The sequence below is a fragment of the Gopherus flavomarginatus genome, chromosome 5, assembly GCF_025201925.1.
Source record: "Gopherus flavomarginatus isolate rGopFla2 chromosome 5, rGopFla2.mat.asm, whole genome shotgun sequence".
Classification (NCBI taxonomy): domain Eukaryota; kingdom Metazoa; phylum Chordata; order Testudines; family Testudinidae; genus Gopherus; species Gopherus flavomarginatus.
In genome coordinates, this window is record NC_066621.1 from 87518124 (window position 1) to 87542479 (window position 24356).

At 42.5% G+C, this 24356-nt stretch overlaps 1 protein-coding gene across 1 annotated transcript in view; it reads right to left on the minus strand.

Moving 5' to 3' along the window:
* Positions 1–24356, minus strand: part of MYBPC3 (myosin binding protein C3) — a 130431-nt gene that overhangs the window by 51078 nt on the left and 54997 nt on the right. Inside the window, exons 16-23 of the mRNA XM_050953646.1 lie at positions 20936–21102; positions 19263–19428; positions 18371–18477; positions 15445–15474; positions 15127–15266; positions 11205–11282; positions 9658–9817; positions 417–521 (exon numbers count right to left, since the gene is read on the minus strand). Of these exons, the coding sequence (XP_050809603.1) occupies positions 417–521; positions 9658–9817; positions 11205–11282; positions 15127–15266; positions 15445–15474; positions 18371–18477; positions 19263–19428; positions 20936–21102 (953 nt within the window). The remainder of the gene's footprint in view (positions 1–416; positions 522–9657; positions 9818–11204; positions 11283–15126; positions 15267–15444; positions 15475–18370; positions 18478–19262; positions 19429–20935; positions 21103–24356) is intronic.

Below are 24356 nucleotides of genomic sequence, written 5' to 3' on the forward strand. Positions count from 1 at the left end.
CTCATAAGGCTTCATAAAGGTAGGACTGTACTGAAGCAAGGAAACTCAAGTAAGTCAAGACTCTATAGACTTCAGCAAAGTTTCAGAGTCTGGAATGGGAATGTCTAACTTTATTTTCCTTCTGCCTTAACACTAGGCATTCACATTTGTGCCCTTGTCCAAACACATGCTTAACTCTGTCAGTGAAATGTGTCCCTGATTTAGATGGGGCAGATACAGGGCACTCTGCCCCTAAGATTAAACGGTCAGGATTCTGATAGCTTGAGAATGAGTCATGTGCATCTCTCAGTTTTAACAGTCAGCATCTCTGATTTCTGTATGAACAGGCTGGTAAAGGTCCTCATGTCTCATTTTAAAGGGCCAGTAACTGGTGTAGATGAGTCCGCTGAGGACTCCGTCTTTTTAGCAACTCTTACCCAGTATTGGTTGTCCTCCATCATATTTAGGGGGTTGCCACTGCACTGTGCAGTAATCTTCTCCAACATTGACTATCTTGGGAGCCTCTGGAGGATCAGGAACATCTGAAGATTGTATGAGAGAGGGAGTGTCAAAATTGTTACCCTTACCATCAGCTACGTTTATAAACATTTGTGTTTAGCATTTTTCCACATTATATATCTAAAGGATATCTGCACAGCCAAATTAAACCTATTGAGAGATCCCTCCTCCTTCATTTTGAAGACACTGTCTGTCTGTCTGTGGTATTTCTAATGCACAGATCTAGATCTGTAGCATTTAAGCACCAGATACAGTATAAGTCATTACCTCAGTCCAGACTGAGCCCTGCTCTTTGATGCTTCTAGGTTAGGTTGCTTTTACTTTAAATTATGTTTGGTTATTCATATTTCTTAATCTATACATACATAGACACATCTTTGTGAAATAGGAAATTTTAGCTGTATAGCGGTCTGTATAATCTGCCCACACCGCACCAAGGTTTTGAGAGCTACAGTCATAACATGTTTCCCCTGGCCTGCAGGGTAGGTGCAATCCTGAGACACATCATTGTTGTTCCATAATTTGGCAGGCAGAGGGAGCTGTTGCAGAGAGAGGCTGTCCATTGCTACTTCTGGGGGAATTCTACACCACTGCACATGCACAGAATTTCTGTCCCCCACAATTTTTTTTCTCTGCCGGAGAGGTGCTGCAGTTACAACTTTAACCCACCAGGGGTTGCTGTGGTGCCAGAACAAAGGGCAGCCGGCTCACCAGCCACAGCAGTCTGCAGCAGCTAGGGAGGAAGAGAGGCTGGGTCCCTCATAGACCACTGCCCATGGGGACAGGTGAGAAGGCATGGGATATGGAAGGGAACAGACAGAGCAGGAACATGAGGCTGCTGAGGAGTCACATAGTCTGGGTTGAAAAGGGCTAGTGGGGAGGACAGACTAGGGCAGGGGCTGAATGGGAGTGGGGTGCAGGGCCATGTAGGGAGGAGGTGGGGTGGCTGAGTGGGGATGCAGGGACACATGGGGACAGGGGCAGATGTGCCTGACTGAATTGGAGAGGCTGTGGGTCAGCCAGGGTCTGCATGGAGGAGGCTCCCCAACTCCTTAACAGTCTCTCCCCTGCAAAAAAAACCTGTTCCATTCTTCTGCCACCCACACCCAAGAGCCCTCTAGGTTCACTCTCAGCCTCCTTCACAGCAATTACTTCCCTCTCCCTCAGCTCCTCCATTACCTCTGACTCCCGCAAGTCTTTGCACTGCTTTTGTGGGATTCAGAAAATGCATTTCTGTATTGTAGTTTGAATGAATTATTACTCAAAAATTCTGTATTAATATGCCCAGTAAGGAATCTGTTTGTCAAAAAACATTTCCTGAATCTTTTTTGTTGTCTCTATTATTACAGACATACTTACTGACAAACGTATTTTGAAATAAAATTAACAAAATAATTGTAGCTGGTGTGATGATATTGTGTTATTTTGATAAATAAAATATGCAGAATTTTGCAGAATTTTAAAATATATGTAGAATTTTTAATTTTTCGGCGCAGAATTCCCCCAGGAGTATCGTGCCTAAATTCCACCTGTTAGGAAATGAGAAAATCTGACATGGCTCCCATTTCTTGGGTTTTCTGTGTCAGACACCATGATTGGGATAATCAGGCCTAGTTGCTGGAGCCGTGACAGTTAAGCCTAGTGGTCAAAGCCAGGGGTAAGAGCTGGAATGAGGAGTCCAAAGTGGGGTTGAAGCAAGGCTGAACAGGACGTGAGCAAGAGCAGGATTAGGAAAAGGGCTGAAGCAAGAGCAAGGCTGGAGAGGCTAAGGCTTGGGGAGTCGGTTACCATTGTCAGGCAGGAGAGAGTTCCAAGTCCTGGAATAATGTTGAGCTGACTGAATTACTGTTCCTCCTGTGGGGTTTATATACCTGCCCAATACAAGAGTGACTTACCACCTTACATTACTGTGCCCCCCCACCCCCCGAGGGCACCTCCCTAATGCCTTTGGACCCAACTTGTCTGGGTGCAATTGATAGAATTCATGAAGCACATCGGGTGCATGTGTGTTACAGGCTGGTTCCTGTGAATGATTAGCTGGGCCATTTCCTTCCAGTCCTTAGAGGAGCGTAGAGGCTAGGTTCTGTCTCACCTCATATTCTTCCTGTTCCTGAATCGAGATTGGGAGCTGAAGTGGTTGTGTGTATCTAGGAAAGAAGTTATTCACATACTTTTAACAAGAAAACATGGAATACTGGATATCTTCATGGTACACAGTAGCTGGAGCTTGAAGGTCACCAGGTTAATCTGTTGAATGATCTGGAATGAGCCAAGATAACAGTAGTTTAATTTCCTTGAGGGTCGTGAGGTGTCGAAGTGCTGAGCTGAGATCCATATCCTGTAGATGAATGTCAGTGTATTGTTTGTAGTCCTCTTTGGCTGAGTTTGTGTGATTTTAATTCCTCTTGAATGCAGTGGAGATGTTCAGCCAAATTGGAGGCCACAGGGTCATGGGAGGCTGGCCGAACAGATGAATGAAATCAGGGCTGGAAGCAATAATTGAAATAGAAGGGACTTTGGCAGGTTGATTTGTGATCGGAGTTATTGTAAGCAAACTTGGCAAAAGGCAAGAGCCTGATCCAATCATGTTGATGAAGCAGTGAAGACATTTGTCTAGAATTTTTCTAGAAATTATCCGTTCTGTTTGTCCATCCATCTGGGGGTGGTAGGCAGAGGAAATGTGTAGGGTGACTTCCAGGAGTTTGAACAATTCTCTCAAAAAATGAGAGACAAATTGTGGCCCACAATTCCATGTAATGTCAATTGGTAACCCATGGAGCTTGAAGATGTGGTTGAAAAATAAGTGAGCCATTGCTTGTGCAGTGGGGATCTTCTGACAAGGCAAAAAGTGCACCATTTTGGTGTGGACGTTGATGATGATCACTATAGCTGTGCAGCCCTGAGAAGTGGGGCAGTCAGTGATTAAATCTATTTATTGATTTAACCTCAACCCCTTCCTGCTTCTCCATGTGGGCACAAATGATACTGCCAAGAATGACTTTGAGCAGGTCACTGCAGACGATGTGGCTCTGGGAAGAAGGATAAAGGAATTTGAGACGCAAGTCGTGTTCTCGTCCATCCTCCCTGTTGAAGGAAAAGGCCCAGGTAGGGACCATCAAATTGTGGAGGTAAATGCGTGATTGTGCAGGTGGTGTCGGAGAGAAGGCTTTGGATTCTTCGACCATGGGATGTTGTTCCAGGAAGGATTGCTAGGAAGAGATGGTATCCACCTAACAAAGAGAGGGAAGAACATCTCTGCAGGCATGCTTGCTAACCTAGTGAGGAGGGCTTTAAATTAGGTTTGCCAGGGGATGGTGTCCTAAGCCCTGAGGTAAGTGTGGAAGTGGGATACCAGGAGGCAGGGCTGTCTCTTGTTTTTTTTGCCGCCCCAAGCAAAAAAAAAACAAACAAAAAACGTGGAGTGCCACCGCCGAAGCAAAGGTGCTGCCCCAAAGGGCTGGAATGCTGCCCCTTCAGAAGTGCTTCCCCAAGCACATGCTTGGGACGCTGGTGCCTAGAGCCGGCCCTGGCAGGAGGAAACACAAGGAGGAGGGTGCACCGGGGGAAGCCTCCTGATTCATACTGAGAAAGTAGGGCAATCGGCTAGTTCTCATAGGTGCCTGTACATGAACACAAGAAGCCTGGAAAACAAACAGGAAGAATTGGAAGTCCTGGCTCAGTCAAGGAACTGTGATATGATTGCAATAACAGAGACTTGGTGGGGTAACTCACATGACTGGAGCACTATCGTGGATGGGTATACACTTCAGGAAGGACAGGTGTGGGGGAAACGGTGGAGGAGTTGCACTGTGTGTAAGGGAGCAGTATGATTGCTCAGAGCTCCAGTATGAAACTGGAGAGAAGCCTGTTGAGAGTTTTTGGGTTAAGTTTAGAGGTGAGAGCAATGAGGGTGATGTCGTGGTGGGTGTCAGCTATAGACCACCAGATGAGAAAGATGAGGTAGACGAGGCTTTCTTTGGACAACTAACAGAAGTTTCCAGATCACAGACCCTGGTTCTCAGGGGGGACTTCAATCAGCCTGACATCTGCTGAGAGAGCAATGCAGCAATGCACAGACAATCCAGGAAGTTTTTGGAGAGTGCTGCGGACAACTTCCTGGTGCAAGTGCTGGAGGAACCAACTAGGGGCTGTGCTCCTCTTGACCTGCTGCTCACAAACAGGGAAGAATTGGTAGGAGAAATAGAAGTGGGTGGCAACCTGGGCAGCAGTGACCATGAGGTGGTCGAGTTCAGGATCCTGACAAAAGGAAGAAAGGAGAGCTGCAGAATACAGACTCTGAACTTCAGAAAAGCAGACTTTGACTCCCACAGGGAACTGATGGGCAGTATCCCCTGAGAGGCTAATATGAGAGGGAAAGGAGTCCAGGAGAGCTGGCTGTATTTTAAAGAAGCCTTTTTGAGGGCGCAGAAACAAACCATCCCGATGTGCAGAGAGAATAGGAAGTATGACAGGTGACCATCTTGGCTTAACAGAGAAATCTTCGGTGAGCTTAAACACAAAAAGGAGGCTTACAAGAAGTGGAAACTTGGACAGATGACCAGAAAGGAGTATAAAAATATTGCTTGAACTTGCAGGGGTGTAATCAGGAAGGCCAAAGCATAATTGGAGATGCAGCTAGCAAGGGATGTGAAGGGTAACAAGAAGGGTTTCTACAGGTATGTTAGCAACAAGAGGAAGGTCAGAGAAAGTATGGGACTCTTACTGAATGGGGGAGGCAACTTAGTGAAAATGATTTGGAAAAAGCTGAAGTACACAATGCTTTTTTTGCCTCAGTCTTCATAGACAAGGTCAGCTCCCAGACTGCTGGACTGAGCAACACAGTATGGGGAGGAGGTGAGCAGCCCTTAGTGGTGAAAGAACAGGTTAAGGACTATTTAGAAAAGCTGGACATGCACAAGTCCATGGGTCCAGCTCTAATGCTGAGGGAATTGGTGGCTGTGATTGCAGAGCCATTGGCCATTATCTTTGAAAACTTGTGGTGATTGGGGGAGGTTCCAGATGACTGGAAAAACGCTAATGTAGTGCCCATCTTTAAAAAAGGGAAGAAGGGGAATCCGGGGAACTACAGACCAGACAGCCTCACCTCAGTCCCTGGAAAAATCATGGAGCAGGTCCTTAAGGAATCCGTTTTGAAGCACTTGGAGGAGAGGACGTTGAACAGGAACAGTCAACATGGATTTACCAAAGGCAAGTCGTGCCTGACCAATCTGAATGCCTTCTATGATGAGATAACTGGCTTTGTGAATATGGAGAAAGCATTGAACAGAGGTGATATATTGTGACTTAAGCAAAGCTTTTGATACAGTCTCCCACAGTATTCTTGTCAGCAAGTTAAAGAAGTATGGATTGGACTATATGGTGGATAGAAAGCTGTTTAGATCATCGGGCTCAACAGGTAGTGATCAACGACTCAATGTCTAGTTGGCAGCTGATATCAAGCAGAGTGCTGCAGGTGTTGGTCCTGGGGCCAGTTTTGTTCAACATCTTAATTAGTGATCTGGATGATGAGATGGGTTGCACCCTCAGAAAGTTCGCAGATGATACTGAGTTTGGGGAAGAGGTAGATATGCTGGAGGGTAGGGCTAGGGTCCAGAGTAACCTAGGCAAATTGAAGGACTGGGCCAAAAGAAATCTGATGAGGTTCAACAAGGACAAGTGCAGAGTCCTGCACTTAAGAGGGAAGAATCCCATGTGCTGCTACAGGCTGGGGACTGACTGGCTAAACGACAGGTCTGCAAAAAAGGACCTGGGGATTACAGTGGACGAGAAGCTGGATATGAGTCAATAGTGTGCCCTTGTTGCCAAGAAGGCAAACAGGATATTGGGCTTCATTAGAAGGAGCATTGCCAGCAGATCGAGAGAGGTGATTATTCCCCTCTATTTGGCACAGGAGAGGCTACATCTGGAGTAATGCATCCAGTTTTTGGCCCCCCCATCATAGAAAGGATGTGGACAAATTGGAGAGAGTTGAGTGGAGGGCAATGAAAATGATTAGGAGGTTGGGGCACACGACTTATAAGGAGGGGCTGAGGGAACTGGGCTTATTTTGTCTGCATAAGAGAAAAGTGTGAGGGGAATTTGATAGTAGCCTTCAACTACATGAAGAGAGGTTCCAAAGAGGAGGAAGTTAGTATGTTCTCAGTGGTGGCAGATAACAGAACAAGGAGGAGTGGTCTCAAGTTGCAGTGGGGAAGGCCTAGGTTGAATATTAGGAAAAACGATTTCACTAGGAGGGTGGTGAAGCACTGGAATAGGTTATGTAGAGAAGTGGTGGAATCTCCATCCTTAGGGGTTTTTAAGGCCTGGCTTGACAAAGCCCTGGCTAGGATGATTTAGTTGGTGTTGGTCCTACTTTGAGCAGGGTGTTGGACTAGATGACTTCTGAGGTCTCTTCCAACCTTAATCTTCTATGATTCTATGATATCAAGGCCCCAGGTGGAGATAGGTGGAAGTGGGATCAGGACACCCAGAGGCTTGGCAGGGGGATCTTCATCCAGTTGCATGTCTCACAGGAAGCTTTGATGGAGGAGAATAGTTTTGGCCACCAAAAATTGCGAGAAATCATCTTCTTTGTCTTCCAGTACCCAAAGTAGCCTGCCAGCAGGGAATTGTGGTGTAGCCAGAGTACAGCTGGATGGGGTGATCCAGGCAATCCTTGAACCAGAGTAACTTGTTTTTGGCTGACATCTATTTAACTGAAAGCAGATCACTGACCAGTGAGGACTTTACAAGGCTAAAAGATCAATGTTGGAGCACATTCACAAAATGGCAGGGCTTTCAATATAGTGGCTGGTTCGAGAGTGTTATCCCCTTTATCAAGGTACCCCCCCCTTGCAGGATAATGCACTAAGTTCACTATTTCAGGTTCTGGGCCAGTAGATCAAGGTAAAGTTAAATCTAGTAAGAAAGAGGGACCAACATATTTGACATAGGTTGCAGGCTGTGGCATTCAGAGATGTTTTATAATCTGTGAACACGTTGACTGGAAAGCACGCACCTTCTGGATGGTGGTGCCACTCCTGAAGTGCAGCCTTGATGGCCAGTAATTCCTTATTGTGCATTTGGTAATTTTGTTCCTCAGGTGTCTATTTCCTAGAATAAAAGGCACAAATGTGGAGGTCATTTGAGGACCACATCACAGAGATAATACTACCCTGATTGCGTAACTGGAAGCATCTGTTTCAACAACAAAAAGGTTTAGATGCATCTTGGTGTACTAAGACGGGCAGAAGTAAATGCTTTCATCAGCCAATCAAAAGCCAGTTGGACTTCTGGTGTCCTGTTGAAAGCGGAGTTCTTCTGTAGCAGCTGGGTAATTGGGAACACCATTTTTGAGAACCCTTGGATGAATTATCTGTAGAAGCTGGTGAATCCTAGAAAGCATCAGATATCACAAATGCTCTTGGCAGTTGCCCAAGTCAAAATTGCAGAAACCTTTTCGGGATCCATACTTATTCCGCTGAGAGAGATGGTATAACCCAAGATGTCCACAGCAGTGCAATCAAATTCACATTTCTCAGGCTTCCTATATAGGCCATTTGCTCAAAGACATTCAAGTACCACCTGGTCATGCTGGTGATGCACGATTTGATTTTCTAGATGGATTATGATAAACTGGTTCAGAACCTCCCTGAAGATATCATTAATCAAATGCTGGAACATGGCAGAGATGTTACAGAGACCAAAAGGCATCATGAAGTACTCAAAAAACCCATACTAAGTACAAAAGTCTTTTTTCCATTCATTTCCCTCTCGGATGTAGACCATGTGATAGGCGCTTTAGTGGAAATTTTTGCTGAGCTGACCCTTTCTATTTCTTTGTTGATCAATGAATGACAAGGGATATTTATTTTTGATGGTTATATTGTTCAGTGTTCGATAGTATATGCAGAGGTGCAGGGTGCCATCAATTTTTTGACAAAACAGGATTGGGGCCACAGTGTGGGACACAGACGGATAAAATTCTTTGCCAGATTTTCATCGAGATACTCCCATAGGAACCTGAGTTCAGATTTTGATTGGATAAATTTTGCATATAGGGGATTTTGGCCCCTAGCTGGAGGTCTATGGGGCAGTCATAGGACCTATGCGGGAGCAGAGCATCAGTATTATTTTTATCAAATACATCTGCAAGGTCCTTGCATTTCACAAGGATTGGTGAGTTATCCTAATTCAGAGCCTGCTGTGTGCAGAAAATGGTGGCCTTGCCCAGATTACATCTAGGGTCTTCAAAACCAGATTGGACCAGGCCCTGATGTAGACAGATTCAGACTGAACTTCTTGTGCTCTCCAAGAAATGCTCATATCGTGGAGGGAGAGCCAGGGGATGCCAGGCATGACTAGGAAGTGAGGTTAGTTAGTATGTGTAATACAATCGCTGCATGTATGTTATCTTACCTTATTTAAGAACAGAAATTAATAATATAAAGAACCTATCCCTTTTGTAAATCCTATCTTAATATTTGTCCTGATGACCTCATACAGCAATGAACTACAAAGGTTTATAATACGGCATGCAAAAAACATTTCCTTTTATCACTTATAAATTTGTTCAGTTTGCCCTTGTTCTGATAATGCAGGCCAGGATATAAAGAAGGAGCTAATTGATTTTCACAACACCCATCATAATCTAGAGTACTTCAGTCAAACTCCCCTCTAGCTCTTCTCCTTTGTAGGCTAAATATTTCCACTCCTTTTTAATATCTTATATCATATGTACATATCCCTTCATTCCATTAATTGTTTACCATACATATAATAAAGTCGTTTCTGTTAGAAAACTCACACAACAAAATGGCAAAAAGTGATTTCATTCTATAGACATATCAACCCCACTGAGAGAAGAGACTGGATCACTGACATTCAGAAATGTAGGGAAATGGAAGGGAAGGATATTCATATAACCTAATTTTTATGATTAGGAATGATTTTTTCTCCTCCCAGATGGGGAATACAAGGGAAGCTACTTAGAAAAACATTTCTGTCAAGTTTTATGAAACATATTCCTCCCATATGGTCATTTTTCACCTCTTTGAACTCACAGTCAGAGCTGTTCTTAGGTTTACAGAAATGGGAGTGGGTCCGTCCCACTGAACTCAAGAGTTTTTCAGAGACTAGTTATTCCTGTCCATCACTTACCAATAACCTTTACTGTGATATCAGCCTTATCTTCTCCTGCTGGGTTCTTTACTGTAACTCTATAAACCCCCTCATCTGGCTTCTCTGCTCCTTCAATGATGAAGATACAGTGGTCTTCATGCATCTCTACACGAACTCTACCTTCAGTTTCAGAGAGAAGCTGTGGGTATTGAAAACAGCAAGTGGTCATTTGTATCTAGGTGGAAACAGGAGAGCCTAGTGCTGTGTCTGAATGCAGGGAACAGGGATTTGCATAAACATGCTGAGCCTGCAGCAACGTGTAAGTCTTTCTGACACCGACCATTACCAGTATCACTGAAAGGCTATCAGTGAAGTTTTATTCTATTTTAAGGTTCTATTTTGTAGGAACAACAGGACATCAGTGGGCAGCCACCAATAGCTCAGACCATTCTCCTTTGTGGAGAAATTGGTTTTTAAAGCTCTGTAAGCACCATGGGTAGTTAAAAAGACCCTATTGCATAACTCAAACTTGTGACTTGGGGATTATCCTCTGCTCCTCTCTCTCCCTTGGCCCACACATTTTGTCTGTGTCCAAATCTTGTTGCTTCTTCCTCCTTGACATTTCTAAGATCTGAACTTTTGACCTTTTGTTTTTATCCACAACACTAAAACTCGTGTCAGGGCCCTCATCTTCCATTTTTATTACTGCCACCTCATCCTCAGGGCTCTTGGATGCCCACATCATCTCCCCCTCCGCACACAAACACTTAATTAAAAATACTTTGAGCATTTGCCTGTTCTCCCATTTTGTTTTTTTTGGCTTAGGGAAAAGGGGGGAAATCAGCACTGATCTGTCTAAGTGTAACATCACCACTTTGTTATATCCTTTTCCTGTGTCACATCCTTGTATTTTTAGACTCTATGCTCCTTTGGACAGGGACTGTCCATGACCTATATGTATGTATAGCGCCTCGAACAATGGGGTCCCAATCTTGACCCAGACCTCTGAGTTCTAATGTAATACAAATAGCAAAATAATTCTTCTGACTGACTACCACACATATTCCAATGTAACAAAAATTTATGCAGGATAAAAGGGACTTAATGTGTAAACAGGTAATCTCATGATCTTGTAGTGCATCCTTCACATTCCCATCACTTTACCTGTTGTCATCTCTCCTTGCATCCAACTAATCTCTTCCCCTAGATATCTTTAGTAAGACTCAAAAAGGAGTTGGGTATCCAGAGTTACGTAGAACAGAATTTAAAAAAAATATTTAGAAGTGTTGTAAACCCTCATGCTTCAGGGCAAAAGTCCATCACTAAACAGTGGTGGTTAGGAAGAAACTTGCCCTAAAGACATATTCCATAAGTGTCCACTAAGGGGTTTCTTGTGCCTCCCTCTGAAGCATCTGATAATTGCCACTGTGAGGCAGGGCACTGTCCTAGATGGACGGTGGTCTGATCCATTATGTTAATGCCTATGTTCGTATATACTCTAAATTTTAAGCTCCTCTAAGCAGGACCATTTATCTGTAAATACACCAGATATATTTATGGGTTTGTATAAATAGTAAGGAACTTACCTTGCTCTCATTACTTAAATCACTGCTGGAGTCTGGGGAATCCATGGAATCAGCATTGCTTAGCACATTGCAGCTATTCTAGATGAGCAAAGAAATACATGAAAGATAATGGAGCAAATAATCAAGCAATCTGTTTGCAAACACCTAGAAGATAGTAAGGGGATAAGTAACAGTCAACATGGATTTGTCAAGAACAAATAATGTCAAACCAACCTAATTTAACAGGTAACAAGCCTTGTGGATACAGGGGAAGCAGTAGATATGGTATATCTTGACTGTAGTAAGGCTTTTGATATTGTCTCGCATTACCATCTCATAAGCAAACTAGGGAAATGCAACCTAGATGGAGCTACTATAAGGTGTGTGCATAACTGGTTGGAAAACTGTTCCCAGAGAGTAGTTTATCAGTAGTTCACGGTTAAGCTGAAAGAGCTTATTGAGCAGGGTCCCTCAGGGATAGGTCCTGGGTCCAGTTCTGCTCAGTATCTTCATAAGTGATTTAGATAATGGTTATAGAATACACTTATAAAGTTTGTGGACAATACCAATACTGGAAGGGATTGCAAGTGTTTTGGAGAATAGGATTAAAATTCAAAATTATCTGGACAAACTAGAGAAATGGTATGAAGTAAATAGGATGAAATTGAATAAGAACAAATGCAAAGTACTCCACTTAGCAAGGAACATTCTATTGCACAAATACAAAATGGGAAATGACTGCCTAGGGAAGGAGTACTGTGGAAAGGGATCTGCAGCTGATTGTGGATCACAAGCTAAATATGAGTCAACAATATAACAATGTTGCAAAAAAACAAACATCATTCTGGGATGTATTAGCAGGGAGTGTTTTAAGCAAAACACGAGACGTAATTCTTCCACTCTACTCCACGCTGATTAGGCCTCAGCTGGAGAATTGTATCCAGTTCTGGGCACCACATTTCAGGAAAGATGATGACAAACTGGAGAAAATCCAAAGGAGACCAACAAAAATGATTAAAAGTTTAGAAAACATGACTATGAAGAATGATTGAAAAAATTGGGTTTAGTCTGAGGTGGGACAGGATAACAGTTTTCAAATACATTAAAAGGTTGTTACAAGGAGGAGGTTGAAAATATGTTCTTGTTAACCTCTGAGGATAGGACAAGAAGCAATGGGCTTTAATTGCAGCAAGGGCAGTGTAGGTTGGACATTAGGAAAAACTTTCAGTTAAGCACCGGAACAAATTGCCCAGGGAGGTTGTGGATGTGGAATCTCCATCACTGGAGGTTTTTAAGAACAGGGGAGGCAAACACCTGCCAGAAATGGTCTAGTTATTACGTTGTCCTGCCTTGAGTGCAGGGGACTGGACTAGATGACCTATTTAGGTCCCTTCCAGTCCTACCCTTCTATGATTGTATGAAGAGTCAGAAAGATCTCATTGAGCAGAGTTGGTCAAGCTGTATCTGAGACACAGAGGAGAAGGATCTATGCAGAGTATGTTGGCTGCTTGGCATAGGAGATGTGACAAAAATGAAGAACAGAATGAATGAATAAAAATGGGAAGGAAATTAACTGATTAAAAAAAAAACAGAATTGTCAATGCATTCCCAGAGTGAGATAGAATTAAAGGAAGCATCAGCAAGACCAGTTTCATAGCCTCATGAACAAAGATTTATGAGATCCCTGCATCAATGCCCCAGATAGATGTGATTCAGTCACTGTCCCATGAAAGTAGTAGGTTAGTGGGCTTATATATTTCTGCAAAACAGAGAATATTCTTTCTGTATCAGTGGGGTATTCGGTTTATGAACATATTTTATGGAAAGGAATAAATTCATCCCTTTAACGCCAGCCAAACTAGATAATCTGAAGTTATGCTACTGCCCTTTTTAAATTCCTCCACTGGTCCCCATGCTTCTGTAGTGGGGTGGACACCTGCTCCTGCCCTGAAGGGCTTAAAACAGCCAGGAAGAGGGCTGTGGCAGGGAAAAGCTCAGCTAATAGAGGAAGTAGCCACAGCTGGGCCATGCCCCAGTCAGGCCCAGCTGGTCCCTACAAGAGGCTGTGAGCCAGAGGCCCAGAAGAACTCTATCTCTCTGCATTCAGAGAGAGACGGGCCTGGCTGCAGGGAGCTAGAGACAGGGTACCTGAGTGGAGCAGGGCTGGGGAAAGGCTGAGGAGCTGGGGAGCTCCAGCCTGGAAAGCCCCAGGCTGTGGCCTAGCACAAGGCCATAGGTACTGGGGGTTGCAGAGGGCAGCCCAGGGGTAGGCCAAGGCAGCAGGTCCAAACCCAACCTTGTCAGTGATGAGTAGGCTGATACTGCAGCCTGCCCCAGAGTGTGAGGGCTAGACGATGACTGGCAGTAGCCTTATCCTGAGGTGAGGTGGGGATAGTGAGTGGGGGTTCCCCAGGGAGGGGAGACCCCAAGACTGAGGGGATTACTGCTAGGGAGCAGCACCCCAGGTACAAGGGCACTGGGTCTGGGAAGGACAGGGGGGGCCAGAGGACAGGTGGATCAACAGCCTACAGAGGGTGCTCCGGAGCTGGAACAAGCTAATTCCTGGAAGTCACCAGCAGGAGGTGCTGCAGGGGTGAGTCCACACGTCTACAGCTTCCTTTGCATAAAGTTCAGTTTCTTGTCCTTCACGATCTTCCTTACTTATCTACTCATGTCTTATATCTCAGCCAAAGTTCCCTGCTGCAGCTGCTTTACTCTGTTCTTGCAAAAAGTAAGCAAACTTTTTGGGTAATCCCTCCCAGAAGATTTTCTTCCACAAACTCATTTGGCTTGAGGGGGGAGGGTGGGACTACATGGGCTCTTCCGTTCTCAGGGAAGAAACGGGACCTCTTTTTCCATTCTGGGGGAAGGAGTAAGACTGGTTTGGGTCTTAACTTCCTTTATGGGATAATATTAATTTTAATTTTAAATAATAATGAAGTCTGCATATGTTTTTAGAGGCAAACTTCTTCTAGGAACTGTTTTTTGGACCTCTTTGTGGACTGATGATCAGAAGATAATATTTCAGAAGATTGAATTCCCTCTCCATCTTGTCACTGAACGAAATTTCCTAATTCTGGGTTACAAAGTAAAACATTATGATTTGTTTAGGAGTGGGTGCTGGGAATTAGTCTCTACTGCATTCATGACTGCCACAAGAAGTCAGCCTTTTGCTATCAACAAAAAAAAAGAACATTTATCTGGCAGTAAGAAGTAGCATTTCATTCTTAAAGAAGAGAGACTGAAAAGTCTAAAAAGTTCAGCAAATACCATAAAAGGAGTAAGTACCATTGACTGCAGTATTACTTTATACTCCTCTCTTTTGGCCTCCTACAATTGCTGCAACAACCAGGTAAAATAGGAGTTATCCTTTAAATTCACGAAGTCTAAATTGGCAGAATGCCCAACAGACCTATCTGCTGGTGTAGATGAGCCTACTGCTTCTTAGACATTCAGTAGGATGTTGAAAGTACCATTTGTTCACAAACTGACCAAAAGAACTTGGGATGAGAAAGGAGAGACTGTAGAACATTTCCTTCCTGTGAGGCAGGGGCGGTGGGGAGGGCTGATGACCGTGGCTTACTTGTTTCCTGTGAGAAGCCCTCTTCCTAGGCAAGCAGATACTATGCTGATGTGCAATAGAGAAAGAAGGGCAGAAAGGCTACCATACATATCTACTTTCTTCCTTTTGTTTTCCCCGTGCTGAAAATAAACACTTCAGAAAAAGAACACTGTTCAAGAAGGCTACAGCAAAATCAACTCAATCACCAGGTGCTGCCTAGCTGCTGTTTTAGAAATTTCTTTGTTTAGAAACTCTACATTTGGAGGGATATGGAAAAGTTTTTTAGGTACGAATTGGGAAATTCAAATCATATATGAAAAAGAGAAGAAATTCCTTGGTATGACCTCTTTGCCTTAGCCACATTTTCAGACTACACATTACCTTGTTTACTTTCTGCCAGATGACAGTGGGTATTGGATCTCCAGATATGGGAACGTCCAGTCTAAGTTTGTTCCCAGCCACCACAACAATAGTGTCAGGGGCTGCTTGACCCATGAAGTCCAGATGGATTTTGGGGGGTTCTGTAACGAAAGTGGAGAAAATCAAATATTTTTCAACATGGTTTGAATGTTTTGCAGGAAAAGGGAGGCATTTCTCAGATGTTATGTTAAAAATTGAAGAGGTTCTGCTACTGAAAAGCATGCAAGACGACTTGTTCAGATGTTACTCACATGATCCAATAATGAACATTGTTTTTACCTTGTCTTGGCACAAAATCAATCTTGATCTCTGGAAAGGGGAAAAAAATGGATCTGAAAATAGCTATATTTTGTGTAATCCGCAGACCAAACATAACTTATTGGAAACTAGCTTGGTAAAACAAGAAGAAAATAATACAGAAAATAAAATAGGGCTGTGTCTTGCAAAGGCTTTTTCAAATGAATAACTTTGCTCCCATGTGTAATCCTCTTGGCAGTGATTTAAAGCCCCAATCCTGCAAACACACACATACTTAACTTTACTTGTGCGTAGACCTGTAGAAGTCTGTGGGCTACGTGCATAAGTAAATGTAACCCCATGAATAAGTTTTTGCAGGATCAAAGCTATAGTCTGTGTTTGCAGGATCAGGCCCATATAAAATGACAAATAAACAATGTAGAAAAATAAAAATAGAAAATAAGCAACTTTTAAAAAAAGTTTAGAAAATGTTTAGGATAAAAACAAACAAAATAATAGCAATAGTACATGCAAGGGTTAAAATTACGTAGCGATTGTAACTAAGCAATGGTTGAAAGAGAAACTAAGAGTGGCAATGCACAGTTTGAAACTATTTTACATGTATATTAAATGTGCCAGTCCTCAACCTAATTGCTTTGTTTGTTCATTTCTATCTCTTTCCCTCTTTGTGCTTTATCCTTTAGTTCTCAACCCAGGAAACACTTTGCATGAGTAACTTTACTTGCACAAGTCATCTAATTGTGCTGTGTCATTACCTCCCAGTGCTCCCCATCAGTACTTGGCCCAAGCCAGGGAAGATAAATGATCCAATCAGTAGACCAAATTTGGTGATGAATCCTGGTCACATGCCACCTGAAGCACTTTGCACATACATTAAGAAGAAAACCTCCCAGCATAACCCACATGGAAAGGTGATCTGGGGGTGGAAATATTTCAGGGGAGGGAAGGAAATATCTCCCCGCACCCGTGTTTAGGTGGGATTCCCCCCTCACACAGAAGAGGTTGCAGGTCTTGCTCCAAACCTGATGGATCCTAGTGGGGTCTGTTGAAGGCCAGAGCCATCTGCTTGGAGGCCCTGTGTCTTCACACTGGCTTCAGTTCTTTCTCACCCCCGTCTATATTGAAGCCACACTGCTAGGGTCTTCCCTGGCTAGAGTCTTATGGGATCCCCAGGCTTATGAGATACCTCAGTTGAACCCTACTGAAAAACATAATACAGCATTGGACTGTATTAACATTTTCGAGAAATCTCTGTAAGATCTGATGGGCTGCCCAGACTCCACTCCCTCTCCCAGTATAAACCCTGGATGCACAGAGAGGCCTTTCTGGAGGTCTGGTGAAAGGAAGGACAGTGCAGTGGAGGAAACTACCCCCAACTCCTGTCCATACAGCAGTGGTTCTCAACCAGGGGTACGTGTACCCCTTGGGGTATGGAGAGGTCTTCCAGGGGCACATCAACTCATCTAGATATTTGCCTAGTTTTACAACAGGCTACATAAAAAGCACAAGTGAAGTCAGTACAAACTAAAATTTCATAAAGACAGTGACGGGTTTATACTGCTCTGTAGACTATACCTTGAAATATAAGTACAATATTTATAATCGAAATGATTTATTTTATAATTAAAATAAAATCCTGCGGGGGGATATGCTTGCTCTATATAAATATATCAGGGGGGTTAATGTTAAGGAGGGAGAGGAATTATTTAAGTTTAGTTCTAATGTAGGCACGAGGACGAATGGGTACAAACTGGATATTAGGAAGTTTAGACTTGAAATTAGACGAAGATTTCTAACTATTAGGGGAGTGAAGTTTTGGAACAGCCTTCCGAGGGAAGTAGTGGGGGCAAAAGACTTATCTGGCTTCAAGACTAAGCTGGATAAGTATATGGAGGGGATGTTATGATAGGATAGTTTAATTTGGGCAATTGATCTTGGATTATCGCCAGATAAGTCTGCTCACTGGTCTGCGGGGAGATGTTGGATGGGATGGGAACTGAGTTACTGCAGAGAATTCCTTCTTGGGTGCTGGCTGGTGAGTCTTGCCCACATGCTCAGGGTTTAGCTGATCGCCATATTTGGGGTCGGGAAGGAATTTTCCTCCAGGGCGGATTGGCAGGGGCCCTGGAGGTTTTTTCGCCTTCCTCTGCAGCGTGGGGCATGGGTTGCTTGCTGGTGGATTCTCTGCAGTTTGAGGTCTTCAAACCAGTTTTGAGGATTTCAATAACTCAGTCCTGGATTAGGGGTTGTATAAAAGTGGATGGGTAGAGTTCTGTGGCCTGCCTTGTGCAGGAGGTCAGACTAGATGATCATATTGGTCCCTTCTGACCTATGAGTCTATGAGTCTATATGGTAAAAATGAGAAAGTAAGCAATTTTTCAATAATAGTGTGCTGCGACACTTATGTATTTTTATGTCTGATTTAGTAAGCAAGTAGTTTTTAAGTGAGATGAAACTTTGAGGGTATGCAAGACAAATCAGACTCCTGGAAGGGGTACAGTAGCCTGAAAAGACTGAGAGCCACTGCTATAAAAGATCTATGTGCAAGGCTTCCTCCATGTGCAAGGATCTAAATGAGGTGATCCAGGTCACTGACATCTGTAGGATTACTCACATGAATAGTTATTTATATATGTAAATGTTTGCAGGATTGGGCCTTAGACTGTCAGCTCTTTTGGGCAGAGGCCATCTCTTCCTATGTATTAAAGTGCCTAGCATACGGTGAGCTCTACAATACAAATAATAATGATGATGCACTATCACAGAGAGAATTTACATGTACCATGTTCATACATCAGGAAGGGAAATCTCCATACAGCTTCCTGGTGTAATCAATTAAATGATTTGGTCCCACAGCTCCCTGTAGTCCTTATATATGGATAATTCCTTCTTTGGAAGGCCCGTGGTATTCCTATTACATATTAGAACCAAATTCCACAACACTCACCCAAAAATCTGAGTTTGGCAGAAAGGTTGTAAGCAAATCCTTCAGGGACAAAAGAATAGTCAGCCTCATCTTCTGAGGTTACATCATCAATAGTTAGCTTATGGATTCTGAAAAATATACACAAGCATGTGACTCTCTTAACTTTAGTCAGGAGGTACACTGCTACAGAGAGTGAGTGCATTCAGGCTGTAGCACACTGCAAGCAATTAATAACTTTCCCAGTATCAAAACAACATGCTAGAGCAAACAGAACCAGTTTTCTCTCAAGTGTATTGTAGACTCAAGCAACATTATGGCAAAGAAAGTGCAGGCTTGTTCATCATCCCCCTCCTTATAAACTCAGCAGACAGCACATTAAAACAATCCTTTGGCAGCCTTAGTAATTTAGGCAATGTAGAAAATTTTACTCATCTTAATGTGTGTGTGTATATGAGTATATACTATATATATATATATAATTATAAACTGTAGTAAATTAACACAAACAGATTTTCTTCTCAGTACTGGTATCTGTCTATCCTTTTCTAATGTATCAGTCTGTTTGATTATGTTTATTCTAAAGTGACCATCAGTGTGGTCTCTCGGCAATTTAAATCCCCCCAAAAATGAAAGGCAGAGTAAAGGCTGAGAATCTGGGCTGATGCTCCATTGTACAGTTATAGACCAACATACTATACGCACACCTGCAGAATTACATACATGCCAGTACTGTACATGTGGTGCACACACCCAGGCAGCTCATAGAAGAGAGGAATTGGCTACATGTTCATTGTGCTGAGGAAGGTTCCAACTGCCTCCCATTAGCTGGGTTATATTCATTTCCTCATCACTATCCAGAGAGGACTTTAGTGTCATACCTAATCCTGTCCAAGCTTTCTGAAGCAGGACTCACCTGCCAATATGAGAGATCTTTATCCTCTCATCTGGGATCACCTCCTTCCCATTTTTCAACCAGATTCCTTTCACATTCTCATCGGAGACTTCGCACTTGAAGACTGCCTGGTCCCGTGCCCTCACTGTCAGGTCTGCGATACTCTGGTACACTTCCAGCTTCTTCTCTAGGGTTGTGAGTTGTGGAAGGAAGCAACACAAACATCAACAGGTCAAAGATTGGTTTGTACAGTAAAATATTTATGTTGTTTTTAAAGAAGAGAAGGAGCCAGGGCTGAGGATGCTGTTTGTTGAAAGGTGAAATGTGAAGAGAAATCAACAGTATGCAGGATTTAACAGGACTGGTAGCCAGGCACCTGTTGCAGTCAGGATATCTATTACATCCAGCACACAAACCTAACAATCTTCTGTCTCCTTGAGGCCTCTGTGGTCATTTCCCCAGCTACGGTTTAATTTTACTCCAGGCATAAGGACTAACTCACCTTCTTGTCCCATTATGGAGAAGGTTACCTTCAGCCCTCTTGCACATTTCAACCTCCTTGATTATCTAGCATTGCCTGTAATTTACTGTGACGTTCCCCTGGTGTTATCTGGGCCAGTGATCTGCTAGGTCACTCCAATCCTTGACTCTGGGAGCCATCCTTACCCTGCTCTGCTGTGAGAACCCCCACTCCTGGGTTGTTCACACACAGCCTCTGGCATGTAAGCTGCTCCTTGGATTGTGCAACTGAATGATACTAGCCAATATCTCTGGTCCCAGACACAACCCTAGGAACCTCCATCTTGCAGTGTCCAGTTATGCCCACTGGACTCTGCAAGCTTATATAAATTCATCAGTTTAACAAAGAAATTGATATGTACCACGCTTGTTATCTCAAGGGGAGTCTCTGACACGCTTCAAACCAAACGCACTGCTTCAGGTAGAATAAAATCTATCTTTGTAGTTAATAAATTTTTTTACTAAAGTGTTTATAAGCAAAGCATAACAAGTCAGATTTAGTCAAATGAAATAAAAGCAAAACACATTTTAAGCTGATCTTAACACTTTCAGTGCCCCTAAAAACTTAGATGTTTCTCACCACAGGCTGGCTCTCCCCTTTGATCAGCGCTTCAGTCACTTGGTGGTGATGTCTGTGGATGGAGGTGGAAGAGAGAGGAAGAGCATAGCAAACGTCTCTCCCTTTTATCATGTTCTTTCTTCCTTCTTGGCTCTGCCCCGCCCCCCCCACCTTCAGAGTCAGGTGAGCATTACCTCATTGCAGTCCCAAACTGACAAAGAAAGTGGGGGGTGACTCACTTGAGAGTCCAACAGATCATTGTTTGTTGCCTGCGCCAGTGTCCTTTGTTCCTGTGAGGGTGGGCTGGGTTTGTCCCATCCACGACCTGATGAGGTTTGAATTGCCCCCCTGCTCTTGGGGAGTTTTTGCCTGGGCTTGCTATAAGTCGTGAGAACACATTTTCAGCCTCATACATATATACATGTAATTACAACCTATAACATTACTATAACAATGAATATGATAACATTACCGTAACAACAATGTTCAGTACATCATGAGCCTTCCGAAGACACCCAACATGACAAACTTTGCATTAGATACCACACCATCGTATTATAAGGATGAACATGGAAGGTGTAGGGTGTTCCCACAAGGTACAGAACATCACACTTACCTTGTATGATTAATTCAGCTACTGACTCCCCACCATTGGTCTTCACGGTGTAGTGCCCACTGTCCTCCTTGGTTGACTCATTAATGATCAGGTAATGCTTTTTCCCATCCTTCTTGAACCGGTACTTGAATGTCTCTTCCCTTTTCAGCTCAATTCCATCCTTTTCCCTGCAGTACCAAACAGTATTGTCACTCTGCGTTCTGCTTCACTCTCTCCCTTCTGGGGCAGGATAAAGGTCAGCTGTATGATATTGAGGGTTTGGGGCATAAGATAGCAGTGTTGGATTGATGGTGACCTAAGTGGCAAAAGACTGAGCTTTTCACACAGTCCCAAAAGGCACAGAGCTGACACTAGTACTTGCTGACAGTTCATTTGCACTGAAATTCTGATTCCTGGTACAAGAGAGTGAATTATTATTTTTGTTATATACTTACCCCTGACAATGTGTTGAATGTTGTACAAGAGGCAATGATAAATACAACCCTTGCCCCCAGTGAATTTACTGTCTAAAAGACTGACATAGAGAAGACAGAACTCAGAGGAAAATACAGAAGATGAAATTGATTAAGGTTCATTTTAATTGTTGTTATTAATTATTATTTACTTTTTATGAACTCACGACTTGTGGGCATCACAAAAGAAGTGAGGTTTTAGGAGGGATTTACATGAAGAGGGGAGTTACTTTGAACTTTTCCCACCCTGTTTGTCCAAGGATCTCCATGTGTTTTACAAACATTACTAGGTCTCACAACACATCCTGGGAGTGTATGTAATTATTGTAATTCCCAGTTTCCATATGGGGAAACTGAAGCACAGAGCAGTGAACCTACTTGAACAAGGTCACACAACAAGTCATTGGCATAAAGCTTTTGTAAAAACTCTTCCCTATTTAGTAGGGCTGTCAAGCAATTAAAAAAGTTAATTGCGATTCATCGCACTGTTAATAATAAATACCATTTAATTTAAATATTTTTGGCCATTCTCTATATTTTCAAATATATTGATTTCAATTACAACACGGAACACAAAGTATACAGTGCTCACTTCATATTTATTTTTTATTACAAATATTTGTGCTCTAAAAAACAAATGAAATAGTATGTTTCAATTTACCTCATACAAATACTGGAATACAATCTCTCTATAATGAAAATTGAACATACAAATGTAGAATTAATGTACAAAAAACTACATTCAAAAATAAAACAATGTAAAACTTTAGAGCCTACAAGTTCACTGAGTCCTACTTCTTGTTCAATCAGTCACTCAAACAAACAAGTTTGTTTACATTTGCAGGAGATAATGCTGTCCGCTTCTTGTTTACAGTGCCACCTGAAAGTGAGAATAGATGTTCACATGGCATGGTTGTAGTCGGTGTCACAAGATATTTATGTGTCAGATGTGTTAAAGATTCATATGTCCCTTCATCCTTCAACCACCGTTCTAGAGGACATGCGTCCATGATAATAAGGAGTTCTGCTCGATACCGTTCCAAAGGAGTGCAGACCGATGCATGTTCACTTTCATCATCTGAGTCAGATGCCACCAGCAGAAGGTTGATTTTCTTTTTTGGTGGTTCAGGTTCTGTAGTTTCCACATCAAAGTGTTATTCTTTTAAGACTTCTGAAAGCATGCTCCACACCTCATCCCTCTCAGATTTTGGAAGGCACTTCAGATTCTTAAACCTTGGGTTGGGTGCTGTAGCTACCGTTAGAAATCTCACATTGCTGCCTTCTTTGTGTTTTGTCAAATCTGCAGTGACAGTGTTCTTAAAATGAACAACATGTGCTAGGTCATCATCTGAGACTGCTGTAACATGAAATACATGGCAGAATGCAGGTAAAACAGAACAAGAGACATACTGTTTTCCTCCAGGGAGTTCAGTCACAAATTAAATTAATGCACTGTATTTTAATGAGCCTCATCGTGTCCTCTGGAATGGTGGCCAAAGCAAGAAGGGGCATATGAATGTTTATCATGTCTGGCACATAAATACCTTGCAGTGCTGGCTACAAAAGTGCCATGTGAATGCCTGTTCTCACTTTCAGGTGACATTGTAAATAAGAAGCTGTCAGCATTATTGCCCGTAAATGTAAACAAACTTGTTTGTCTTAGTGATTGGTTGAAAAAGAAGTAGGACTGAGTGGACTTGTAGGCTCTAAAGTTTTATATTGTTTTGGTGTTGAGTGCAGTTACATAACAAAAAATAAATCTACATTTGTAAGTTCCACTTTCACGATAAAAAGATTGCATTACGCTATTGTATGAGGTAAATTGAAAAATACTATTTATTTTTATCATTTTTACAGTGCAAGTATTTGTAAAAAAATAATATAAAGTGGAAAACATCCAAAATATTTAATAAATTTCAATTGGTATTCTATTGTTTAACAGTGTGATTAATGGTGATTAATTTTTTTATCACAATTAATTTTTTTGAGTTAATCACGTGAGTTAACTGCGATTAATTGACAGCCCTGCTATTTAGTTTACAAATAACATAAAGGTATTATAATAAGTAGCCTGCAATTTCTGCAAATATTTTTAATCCATTTTACATGTTTTTATTTTATTAAGATAATGCCGTTACAAATTGTATATTCACATTTCTTTCCTTTTGGGGTTTGCTCTTTCTTTCATTTTGGGGTTTGCTCAAGTAGACAGTAATTAACCCACGGTAGCTTTGATTGAGCTACCACACTAAAAATAGAGTGTAGCCACAGCGGCATAAGGGGCTAGCCACCCCAAGTATGTATCCACCTAAAATGCTAGGCATGTACTTGAAGCAACTGCCCCTTCCTGCTGCTCACACCACCGCAGCTACACACTGTTTTTAGCACTCTAGTTCAATCAGAGCTAATAGTTATTTCTCCTTGAGCTTGAAGTGTAGACATACCCTAAATTACATGCATTGAGTAGTCCTAAAGAGGACTACTTGAGGAGTAAGGGATTAACGTGAGGAGGGATAGCAGAATCTGGCCTTATTTTTGTCTGCATAAGTACTGCTATTGTCGTTTTTGTTTTTAATTTTCTTTGAGGAAGTAATGGATTTTTTGCATTATTACTTTCATTTATTTAATTAAGTGGCTAGCACACTGCTGATGCCATATAAAATTATTTTATCTGCATAGGGCTTCACAGACAAGCAGTGGAACAATGAAACTACCAACCTCAAGAGGGAACCTCCAGACTTTTTCAGTTAGTTTTGCAACAGTATGCTACCACCAAAAAAACCAAACAAAACCACATCTGAAGTACAAATGTAGTCATTGTTGACTGAAGAGGGGGAAGAGAGAGAAAAGGATGACGGTACAATTAAGACACTAGACTGGGCCTCACAAGGTCTGGGCTCCATTCTTAGCTCTGCCACAGTCTTCCTGCATAAATGGTTAATCTTGCTGTACCTCAGTTCCCCATCTGT